General features: G+C 40.2%; 1 protein-coding gene across 3 annotated transcripts in view; it reads right to left on the reverse strand.

The window, feature by feature from the left end:
* Positions 1-3599: 3599 nt before the first annotated feature.
* cadm4 (cell adhesion molecule 4) overlaps positions 3600-12899 on the reverse strand; it is a 430262-nt gene continuing 420962 nt past the window's right edge. For all 3 annotated transcript variants that reach the window (XM_060921239.1, XM_060921240.1, XM_060921238.1), the window contains 2 exons: positions 12725-12853; positions 3600-5097 (listed from right to left, as the gene is read on the reverse strand). In XM_060921239.1, coding sequence (XP_060777222.1) covers positions 4988-5097; positions 12725-12853 — 239 coding nt within the window. In that variant the 3' untranslated portion in view covers positions 3600-4987. The remainder of the gene's footprint in view (positions 5098-12724; positions 12854-12899) is intronic.

Genomic DNA, 12899 nt, shown 5'->3' on the forward strand with positions numbered 1-12899 from the left:
TCTAGCGTCTAGACAGTTGCACCAATTGACTTCAAATTCTCAGCGTAGGTGAGCAATGGTCCATAGATTGCCTGATTAAATTTTGGGGGTAATCGGGTCAAGGTGAAAGTCAACCTTTTGGTCAAAATAACATTTTCCATTATAACCCAAATCGGTTGCCGATAGACAAATGTTTACTATTATGAGCATATAAAAACTCCCATATGGCCTTTCATTTGGCACCATAATCTTTGACCTTGAGTGACCTTGAAAGGTCAAACTCAAGGTCACGGATTTTCAGAGGGCTATAACTTGAAAACGGTTGATAGTAGACAGAAATTTACCCATATCAACTTATAGGTAGTGCCATCTGGGCTTTCATTTGGCACCATGACCTTTGGCCTTGAATGACTCTGAAATGTCAAACTCAAGGTCATGGATATTCATAGGACTATAACCTGACAGCTGATGATTGAGTAAATATTGCCATTATCAACATACAGGGATAAAGTAAGTGCTGCCGGGCGAGGTTTGTTTTGCCCGGCAACACTTGTTTTTTTTTTAATTCTTACCTTCGTGGAAATGAAGTGAGCATACTGTAGGGTTTTTGACCTCTCATTTCGACACCAAGTCCTGCTGAATGTTCCCCCCCATTTTTCCCTTCTAAGTTTAGAAATCTCTCTAGTTTTTTCTTCCAATGATGAATTACTTTTGGTAATGAGAGCAGTTTCAAGCAATTTGGATTGAATTTTCATCTGATATGCCTACTTTAATTCATAAAAAAAATAAAAACAAACAGTGAATTTCTCAACTCTGGCGTCCAGACTTTTGTCAAGTACTGTATTTCAATACAGTTCAAGATATAGCTACAATATAGATTATCTTGATCAGGCTTACAGTGGTGCTTGAAAGTTTGTGAACCCTTTAGAATTTTCTATATTTCTGCATAAATATGACCTAAAACATCATCAGATTTTCACACAAGTCCTAAAAGTAGATAAAGAGAAACCAGTTAAAAAAATGAGACCAAAATATTATACTTGGGGGCGGCACGGTGGTGTAGTGGTTAGCGCTGTCGCCTCACAGCAAGAAGGTCCTGGGTTCGAGCCCCGGGGCCGGCGAGGGCTTTTCTGTGTGGAGTTTGCATGTTCTCCCATGTTCGCGTGGGTTTCCTCCGGGTGCTCCGGTTTCCCCCACAGTCCAAAGACATGCAGGTTAGGTTAACTGGTGACTCTAAATTGACCGTGAGTGTGAATGTGAGTGTGAATGGTTGTCTCTGTCTATGTGTCAGCCCTGTGATGACCTGGCGACTTGTCCAGGGTGTACTTGTCCTTTCGCCCGTAGTCAGCTGGGATAGGCTCCAGCTTGCCTGCGACCCTGTAGAAGGATAAAGCGGCTAGAGATAATGAGATGAGATGAGATATTATACTTGGTCATTTATTTATTAAGGAAAATGATCCAATACTACATATCTGTGAGTGGGAAAAGTTTGTGAACCTCTAGGATTAGCAGTTAATTTGAAGGTGAAATTAGAGTCAGGTGTTTTCAATCAATGGGATGACGATCAGGTGTGAGTGGGCACCCTGTTTTATTTAAAGTACAGGGATCTATCAAAGTCTGATCTTCACAACACGCGTGTATCATGGCACGAACAAAGGAGATTTCTGAGGACCTCAGAAAAAGCGTTGTTGATGCTCATCAGGCTGGAAAAGGTTACAAAACCATCTCTAAAGAGTTTGGATTCCACCAATCCACAGTCAGACAGATTGTGTACAAATGGAGGAAATTCAAGACCATTGTTACCCTCCCCAGGAGTGGTTGACCAACAAAGATCACTCCAAGAACAAGGCGTGTAATAGTTGGCGAGGTCACAAAGGAGCCCAGGGTAACTTCTAAGCAACTGAAGGCCTCTCTCACATTGGCTAATGTTAATGTTCATGAGTCCACCATCAGGAGAACACTGAACAACAATGGTGTGTGCATGGCAGGGTTGCAAGGAGAAAGCCATTGCTCTCCAAAACAAACACCGCTGCTCATCTGCAGTTTGCTAAAGATCATGTGGACAGGCCAGAAGGCTACTGGAAAAACGTTTTGTGGATGGACGAGACCAAAATAGAACTTTTTGGTTTAAATGAGAAGTGTTCTGTTTGGAGAAAGGAAAACACTGCATTCCAGCATAAGAACCTTATCCCATCTGTGAAACATGGTGGTAATAGTATCATGGTTTGGGCCTGTTTTGCTGCATCTGGTCCAGGACGGCTTGCCATCATTGATGGAACAATGAATTCTGAATTATACCAGAGAATTCTAAAGGAAAATGTCAGGACGTCTGTCCATGAACTGAATCTCAAGAGAAGGTGGGTCATGCAGCAAGACAACGATCCTAAGCACACAAGTCGTTCAACCAAAGAATGGTTAAAGAAGAATAAAGTTAATGTTTTGGAATGGCCAAGTCAAAGTCCTGACCTTAATCCAATCGAAATGTTGTGGAAGGACCTGAAACGAGCAGTTCACGTGAGGAAACCCACCAACATCCCAGAGTTGAAGCTGTTCTGTACAGAGGAACGGGCTAAAATTCCTCCAAGCCGGTGTGCAGGACTGATCAACAGTTACTGGAAATGTTTAGTTGCAGTTATTGCTGCACAAGGGGATCACACCAGATACTGAAAGCAAAGGTTCACATACTTTTGCCACTCACAGATATGTAATACTGGATCATTTTCCTCAATAAATAAATGACCAAGTATAATATTTTGGTCTCATTTGTTTAACTGGCTTCTCTTTATCTACTTTTAGGACTTGTGTGAAAATCTGATGATGTTTTAGGTCATGTTTATGCAGAAATATAGAAAATTCTAAAGGGTTCACAAATTTTCCAGCACCACTGGAGCAACAAAGCTGAACAGGTTTCAGGGTCCATCAGGGCATGTCAAAATACTTTTTGATCACTTTCAGAAGTGCAGGCCTTTTCTCAACATAATGCACGACCTGCTTGATCGTCGTTTACGATCAGATTGAAAAGAAACCTTGCACCATATGTTGCGTCCTACACATGTAGCTGATGAGTGGATTCAAATCCTTCGCTGAGCCTAAGCACATGGAGAAATAGCTTTGATTGCTGCTTGACAATCATTCTTTATGGCAGGCCTCTGCTGTGCTTCTGCATTGACAGAGGACAAACACATCGATCAGCAATCTGGCGACTTTCACCGCCTTTGTTAAATACCAACTGCATGGCAATAAACATTCACCGAGTGTGTTCTTTCAAAAGCGTGAATTGATTGCATGGAAATAATGGTGTAATGGACTATCTTTCCATGGATACCTCTCTCTCTTTCTCTCTCTTCCTCATCATCTTTATGATTCATTGCTTCAGCTCTTCTGTATTCATTCTTTCATTTTCATTCATTTTATCTTGCTTTGTAAGGTTGCCTCACTTGATATAATTGCCCCCCCCCACCTTGTTCCCTCTTCTCTTTTATAGCCCCCGTAAATGCATCAATCTCTCAAGCTCTTGTCGTGTCCTCAGCCCTTTCCTCCTCCTCCTTCTTCTTTTTTTCCTCCCTCAAATCACACTCATTCTTCAAATCCACACCAAAAAAAAATCTTTCACAGGAGGATTTTGGAGTAATGTTTTATTTTGTTTTTGTCGTGCTCTGTAACTTTTCCTCTATAAAGAAACACAGTTAGCTATATCAACAGTGACGTGAAGACTATTAAAAAATCATGAGTAAAAGACAGGAAGGAAGGAAAGACACGGACAATTCGGCACATAGACGATGACAGAAAGAGCGAAGGAGAAACAAAAAAAAGCAACAACAAAAGGATAAAAGAGCGTCAAAAAAGCAGAAAGACACCACTTTCGAGATTTTGCAACAAAACCATGGGAAGTTTATACAATTTAAAACATTTACAAGTATATTAACAAGAACAACAATCATAGTCCAAATAATAACAAATATAAAACAAAGTATCTTTCAAAGACAACTGAAATATATCGAATTTTTTTTCTCGTTTTCTCCATTTTTTTTTTTTAAAGATCGCACAACTGGGTTTTGTTCGTATTTCTCTAAGCTAATCTTCCGTGTTAGTATAATAGCATCGCTTGGTAATATGCTCAAAAGTAAACCTTGTTTTCTTGTTCACTTCTTAAAAGATTAATTTAATTTACTGGATTTTTTTTATACAAATAATGACTTCAGAGATATGTTTCATAGTGTCAGTGTGTGCCTGTTTGTGTTTGCGCATGTGTGTGTGTGTCTATACATATAAAGAGATCTATAGCATTTACACATATTCGGACTATTATTTTACTACACTTTCCTCCTTTCAGCCTCTTCTACACGTTCCCAATAACACTTCATTGTAATTATGCTTCGTCCCGTCCTCGTGGCTCTTCTGACTGCTTAATTATAAACAAAAGGAGGAGAGAGAGAGGGCAGAAAGCAGGAGCAGGAGAGATGTCGAGAAGCTGAGAGATGATCAAAGAGAAGAGCCGTCCCTCAGGGATTGATAAGAGGCAATTCTGTGCACGTGTGTGTACTACTAAACACCTGATAATGGAATATGAAGGAGGTCCAGTACCAGGTGAATGCCCAGTGTACATACGACGGCATATAAGGGAAGAAGCGTGATGCACACGATGCTGTAATCAGGCGTGCTCTAGGTCATGTGCTCTATTTATCGGCAAAGCCAATAGGTTGGAAGTCGTTGCTGCTCCGCTGGCCCGTGAGTTATGGCTATTCGGTTCTGCCTCCTACTTACTGCTGAATAGAAAGTGTGTGTGGGTGTGTAGGGTTGGTGCTTTTTCTGGTTTTGATTTCTCTCGCTCTCTCTTTCAATCTTAATTAGGCCTGTCCTTCTCTCTCTCTCTCTCTCTCTCTCTCCTTTCCATGGCACTGCTATAGTGGTTTTCCGCCAGGCGTATGTGTGTACATGTGTGTATGTGTTTGTGTGTGTCTGTAGTTGGATTTGTGATATGCACTCCGTGACTATCCTCCAGAAGCCGTTACAGTAGATACTCCTTCTTGCCTTGAGTGGTATCGTTTCCATTGAGAAATGCTTCCTGCACCTCGCCATGTTCATCAAGGCCACTCGCCTCGTGTGTGAGGTACGAACCTGGAGAGAGAGAGAGAGAGAGAGAGAGAGAGAAGGCAATTACTGCAACTGTGCTACCATTTTCATTGACATTTATGTATTTGGATCACATGGTCCAAAATGGGCCTCATTAACCAATGAGATCAAATGTTTTTTCTTAATAACTTTTCTATTTTTCAAGATATTTACATGGAAATTGGCAGGCACATAGATGGTTGTATACTGAATACAAAGTTTGAAAAATTAATCAAAACCAATGATGCAAATTAGTATTTAATTCGTATTAATTATGCTAATTCGGCAAAAACCCGTTAAATTGTACACTCAATAAAAAAGTCATAAAAGATTATTTCTAATACCCTCTTTGTGCTCTGTAGGCCTTTATATTTCTCAAAAGTAGGGTGTTTATATGAAAGAATATAAATGATAATATTCACAGCTTTCAAGGCGAACCTCGAAAAAACTGTCTGATCTACATCCAATAAACAATTCACATTAACTGAATTGAAATTGACACTTGCGTTTCTGACTTCCGGTTTTTTAAAATCTCATTCCGACCACTAAGATCTCAATATTTTTCATCAAAACAACTACAGTTATATTCTAAAATATTTATGTCCATGAATCAGTTTGATTTGAAAAAATAAGTAGGTGAAGCTATGAAAACTCACGTCAGAGTCTCCAGAGAACCATAACATCAAAACTAACAGACAGAAAATTTTGCTGAATACATCATCAGAAACAGTGTGAGCGAGAGAACATCGCTATAAAAGTTCTCTGATTGATAATACACAAGCAATCCAGTCGGAAACCGATCAGGAGAGAGAGAGAGAGAGAGCCTGACCGCTTTCCCGTGACTCAAAAAGCACTGGCAGTTTCCTGACGTCCCGCGAGCAGAGAGTGGACTCTGTTGTACCAAATTCAACCTGCTGTTACTCCCAAAGTACTGAACAGATCTTAATGAGATACATTTCTTTGGAAAGCAGAGATTATAAGCTTTTAAATTATAGTATTCATTACAGAAAATAGTGTCTGATATGCCTATTAAAAGTCAACAAAAGCATATACTGTATAACAGCAAACAAAAGGAAGTGAAAAAAAATCAATCACATTCCCAATTTCTTCTTCTTTCCTTATTTTTCAGTGTAGTGCTGCTTAAGTTAAAAATAGACAATTGACCCCCCCCCCCCAAAGAAAAAAGTCCAACAGCAAACAGAGGTTGCTTTAGTGTGATTTAAGGTAGCCACCTATCATGCGATGCACGGCGAATGTTCTCCAAGCTTCACAAATTGTTTTTTGGTGGCAACCTAGGGTTTTATTCACATCGAAATCTACCCTTGTCTGACCCACCTCAAGAAGCCAAGTTGGACAATGTGGATTAACCCTTTCCAACATAAAACCATCAACATGGGTATAACCCTGGTTGGACCTCAGTTTTAAAGGGGTATTTCTGGCATACTTTCTACTTTCCCTCTGTTTATTCTTCAAGTATTGAGAATCTCCTATGTCCATTACATTAGGCCCTGGTCACACTACAGCTTGCGATGGGTTTGTGAATAGTTTGCATCGCTGCCAATTGTGCAATACACAGCGAATGTTCTCTGAGCTTCAAGAGTTGATTTTTGGTACATCTCCGCCTCGTGAGTGGCCAAAAATGTCACAAAAAAATTTCAGTGCTTGCGCCGAAATTTGGTGGCCATGTTTTCATCAGCAAACTAAGCAGCGAATACTTGTAGACGGGTTTGGGAATACTTCCCAAAGCTCGGGGAACCTTCGTCAAGCCTCTTGAGATGTATTTGTCTCGAATCCATGTCCTCGATGCTTGCAGGAGCCTCATCAACACAGCGGCTTGGCATAGCCTAACTTTCCCCGAGACTTAAAAAGTGCATTTATATTCGGGGATCCTTCAAAGTGTGTTGTGCACACGCTTGGGACCCGGCCATTATGGGAAACACCTGATGCCGATTTGAGCGCAATCAGCATGCGCATATAAGGGCGCTGTTTTCACACAGTCTTTGCAAGTATTCTGTCAGATATGTGGCGGTAGATGGCTCTAAGTACAGGAAGAGTGTTTATTAGCAGGCGTGGTATTTACAAAAACAAAACACCAATGAAACCCAAAGCAGCGTCATAAACCTGGCTAGAAACAAACGTGACAGTGATGATGATAATGACAATACTAATACTTCACAACGCCTCTGTCCTTATATGCGTGTGTTGATTGCGCTCAGGTGTTTCCCATAACGACTGGGTCCTGTGAGCGAGCGTGGCCATTCGAGCGTGCGAAGGTGTGACAGTCAAGTGTTCACCTGCTATGTGACCACAGCTTTTAGCTTTCCACCAAAACGCCTCATTTTCATCGATAACCCATCACAAAGCATCGCGAGAGGGAGTGTGACCAGAGCTTAAGGGACGTCCATGAGGAGGGGATTGCAACATCTTTGGAGAAGAGACAAGAACCACTGGAGCAAGGAACTTGACTGAGATTTAAAGGGGAACTGAAGGCAAATTTTTTATGATCAAAATTCTATTTATCTCATTAAATATAGGAATGCATTTTTGATCGCTATTTTGTCGCTGCTATAGCAAGTTATGAGTGTTTGAAATATGCTATGTAATTTATCAGTCCATATGTCAAAGCAATGGCTGTAAACGAGATTTGTTGAGACCTGTGCGAGACATCATTGGATGGAAGTAAAACATCCAGCGAAAATCAAAGTGACTGACATCTGCCAACGTTCCCTGTGTCCGAACTCGCTCACTTGTTCATTATTCCCTACTCCCTATAAGGGAATTATGATATAGAGGACTATACAGTGAGCTCATTGGTAAAATTAAAAAACGCTTTTGGACACAACTCCGTCGCGCTGGTATTTACGTCATTACTGTCACACAATTAAAACATGCCAGATCAGTTGGCTGGTGGTTTTTCAAAATAATAAATACACGCATGTGTTTTTGTGATAAATCCATATTATACTGAGGGCATTTCCCACATTAATCAATACGAAGTACCTGCATCTTTCAGGGTTTTTTTAAAAATCAAGGCTGAATACTTTCTTCTTTGTCATTACCTTTTATTAAATCAAATTTGAGACTTTTAATTTGATTTCTTTCAACGCGACTGCAATGCATGATGGGATATACTGCTTTGGTTAGTGACCATCGTTGTACACTACTTTTCATGATGCATTGTGGGATACTTTGGTGCACTATATAGGGTGTAAATAATCCTCACTAAGGTTTTGGACAGCACTACAAAATGGCGTCCCCACTATATAGTGAGTAGGGAGCGATTTCGGACACAGGGGTAGTCAAAAGACGTGTGCGCCCTCTTTCGAATGCTGATGTAATCAAGCTGGAAGTTTTGTTTGTTTTGCTAGCAATCAGGAAAGTTTGAAAAAAGTAGGCAGTAATTGTCATTTAAACTCGTTTTTGTGCAATATTTCGTTTGGAAAACTCGTGCTTGACGTTTCGAAGTCTTGCACAAGTCTCGTGAAGATCGCATGGATGAGCAACGCCTGCCGTGGACCAAACGAATTAAATTCAACATGGCTAAAAACCAAATAGGCCGATAAGTATAATATTTAATTGCAATTAGTTGCCAATATGAGTCACAATATAAGGTTACTAAAACTGAAAACGCAATTGAATAACATGTTAATTAAGAAATAAAGCAAGTTTAAAAATGACTTCAGTTCTCCTTTAAGGGACGTCCATGAGGAGGGGATTGCAACAGCTTTGGAGAAGAGATGAGAACCACTGGAGAAAAGAACTTGACTGAGATTAAAAAAAAAAAAGAGTGCTGTGAGAGCACAATATTCTCCACTGGCAACTCGGCCATAACTGACTAAATTGAACGAAATTGCAAAATGTGTATTACTGACAGATAAAGAATCTGGCAGGTTTTGTGAAATTCCTTCAAAAATTGTGAGAGGAGTTGATTTCAGAAGGTGAGAACCCTTCTCAGGATGGATGGATAGACAGACGGACAGACATTGCCATGACATAACCCCCCTTCGGCCTTTCGGCTAGTGGGGGATAAAGACAGACCGAGTAGAAGGTAAGAGACGGAAGTTCCTGAACAAAGACTTGTACGAAGTCACTCAGGGCGGCATGATTGTGTAGTGGTTAGTGCTGTCGCCTCACAGCAAGGTCTGGGTTCGAGCCCCTTGGCCGGCGAGGGCCTTTCTGTGCGGAGTTTGCATGTTCTCCCCGTGTCCGCGTGTGTTTCCTCCGGGTGCTCCGGTTTCCCCCACAGTCCAAAGACATGCAGGTTAGGGTAACTGGTGACTCTAAATTGACCGTAGGTGTGAATGTGGGTGTGAATGGTTGTCTATGTGTCAGCCCTGTGATGACCTGGCGACTTGTCCAGGGTGTACCCCGCCTTTCGCCCGTAGTCAGCTGGGATAGGCTCCAGCTTGCCTGCGACCCTGTAGAAGGATAAAGCGGCTAGAGGTAATGAGATGAGATGAGATGAGACGAAGTTACTCAGTTCAGTTCCTGTCAGGAAGTTCAGATTGGATCAGAAGGTTTAGAATCACCTCGAAACCTTCCTGTACTAATACTGTGCTAGTGATACACTGATCATCCACAAGACAGATTAGAAACTCATCCTGATTAAAACAGCAAGTCCCCTTTTCCCCCATATAAATTTTCCATCAAAAAAAATTAAAATTCCAACTCAGATTTCATTGTCAATTTGGCACGTCGCCGACCCCGTCACAAATCACAAAAATAAACCGCTTCTCATTACAGTCTAACAAGGGAAAATGTTCAGCAGAGTGTAACTCGGCTTCTCAATCACCTGACAGCTTTAGCTGATTGACCTGCAAAGCCCAGCATCAGATCCTCCTTGCCCTGGGCTGCGATATTACTGCGATGAGTCTATTACAGTGAGCAGGACACAAAAGCAGCAACTACTAATCACTGGCAAATTAATCAGATTGAAAAATCATCATCGTCAACGTCGTTTGAGATCCAGTTAACAATCCGAAATTGTTCTTTCGCCTTGCAAAGTTACGAGCCGCCGGTTTTGCCTCAACGCAAACGCAACCTGAATCCACGCTTCCAAAGGTGGCTTAATTAAAACAATCGATCTTGTGAATCTGGCACATAATAAAAAGCTGATGAGATCATTAACACCGACATGATAAAAATGAAAAAAAAAAAATTCAATTCCCATTTTAAGAGGTGCCACAGACAGGAGGTGTCTGATCTATCACTAAGACTTGATTACATCAGACAAGCCAAGGTTACAAAACCGACGATAACAACACATCCTGACTCTGCTGATAGGTGGATCGACTGCCTTGGAGTTTGACTGACAGGTGGGCTGGACAAATCTGCAGAGGAAGTGTTACCGGGCGTTATCTTCCGTGATACGGGCATGATTGAAGGTGCTAACAGGTCTTAGTGGAAAGCTCTGAAGGAATAACGGATTTCATGACACAAGAGGACAGATCTAGTGGACACCAGGCCCATAAAACACTCTTTCACTTTGTCTTTCAATATCACAGGCAGCCAGTGCTAGCAATCTCTTCTCCTTCCTCACTCAACCACATGCGAAGTCATCTCCATGCTGAACGAAACTCATCCCAACCAGCACATTTATCTTCGTTTGCAAGGATTCACCAATTATTCATGGTTTTTTTCAGAGCTGCTAGTTTTTTTTTAATTGAAGCTCATGTCACGTCCTTGACATGATTAAATATTACAATTAGCGAAATAGAGGCATTGCATGTTCCATCGTAATCAGTAAAAGTTACTGTAAGTAACATTTAGTGTTCTTAATGCACGTCTTCCTTTATTAAGATAAAGTAGCGGGCTGTCTGAACATTTTGTAAAACATTCATGTAATTGCATTGTTTAGACAGCAGAGGAGGCAATAACGTACATTATAATACATACAGGACACTTTTTCGATGGAATAAAAACGTATTCTATTCCCTTGTAGTGGATTTATTGATAGCATGCAATACTGTTAGCATATTGCTTATCCTCCATGTATTATGCCACTCTACCCAGTGGAGAGTGTGCAATATTGTTACAATATTGCACATTGTCAAGACAACATGACGTCACAGGTTGGAGACGTAAAACTTCTACGTTAGCAAGTGACTGTGACAACTTGGAAATAAACACGGCTGCCATGTTTGCTTTGTTAAAAACAGAAGATTTTGAGAGAATTTTGCCTGCCAGGTCACTCCGTTGTGTGTAGCTATCGATGTTGAACTAAGTAAATTACACCATGAAAATAATAAAAATAATAATATTTGGCGTTACTGCTCTAGCATTGGCCTTCGTAACACTACACTGGCTGGAAGGTAACTGCACTGCCACGCTAACAGCACCGAGTTGCGTGTAAGCTAGCATCAGCCTTTGAGAATGCTGATATGAAGAGAGTGTATAATAATAATAATAATAATAATAATAATAATGGCTTTTTTTCATGATATATCAGATATATTCCATTCAGCTACTTGTCTTCGACTCATTCAATATCATACTAGCTGAATGGAATATATCTGATATACCACTCAAAGTCAGCCAATATTATTATTATTATTATTATTATTATTATTATGCATACAGGACACTTTTTCGATGGAATAAAAACGTGTTCTATTTCCTTCAAGTGGGTTTCATTCATTTGGTTTGATAGCATGCAATATTGTTAGCATATCGCTTATCCTATGTGTATTACATCACTCTACTCAATGGAGAATGAGCATTGAATATGGTTTACGATATTGCATGATTGTCAAGACAACATGATGTCACACGTCGGAGACATAAAACTTCCACGCTTGCGAGCGACTGTGACAGCTTGTAAACAAACATGGCTGCCAGGTTTGTGTCGTTAAATACAGAGGATTTTGAGAGAATTTTGAAAAAGAAAGATGCGCTGAACACCTGAAAGAAATGTGTATGTATAATAATAATAATAATAATAATCATCATCATCATAATAATGGCTTTTTTCGTGGTATATCAGATATATTCCATTCAGCTAGCATGGTATTGAACAAGTCGAAGATGAGAAAATATATCTGATATACCACAAAAAAAAAAGCCAGCCAATATTATTTAAATAGCTGGAGTGCACATGACTTCACCCAAGACGGAAGTAATACAGCTCTAATGCTGTGAAAAAAAACAAAAAAACAAATCTAAAATCTAAAACGGGAAAGAGCTGTCGTGTTATTGATTGTACAAACAAATTTAACAAGAAATCAGAGCTCTATTTTTACAGACTCCAAAAAGCTCAAATGGAGGTCGTAGAAATGTTCATAAAAGGCCTATTTGTTATTAACTTTTTCCATTTTTACGAAAAGGAATATTTTCATTAACAGGCAATTATATTTTACTCCAACCTTTACAAATGTGGGAAAATAATGATTGTTGGATGTTAAGAAAATGACCCAGAAGTGCTGTTTTTTTTAATTTAACAAAAGGAATATTTAAGGGGATAAAGAACAGGAAAATAAATGTTGCATTATTTTGTGGTAATATAATGTTCTTCATGAATTATAAAAATATTGTTGGGAAATCAAATCGTGAACCAGTTATCGTGAATCAGATCAATTCAAATCATGAATTGGATGAATGGGTACATGCCTATATATAGGATTTTTGTGTGGCTTACCTTTCTGTCGGACCGAGCACCAGATGGTTACAATGAGCACGCAGATGATGGTGAAGACGAGTAGAGCCAGCACACCCCCTATAATTGGGTAAGGTACCGCGCTGTGAGTCTCCACCACTGCCCCAGGGTCTGCCACACACACACACACACACACACACACACACACACAATGATG

Source organism: Neoarius graeffei, chromosome 5, assembly GCF_027579695.1.
Source record: "Neoarius graeffei isolate fNeoGra1 chromosome 5, fNeoGra1.pri, whole genome shotgun sequence".
NCBI classification, from domain to species: domain Eukaryota; kingdom Metazoa; phylum Chordata; class Actinopteri; order Siluriformes; family Ariidae; genus Neoarius; species Neoarius graeffei.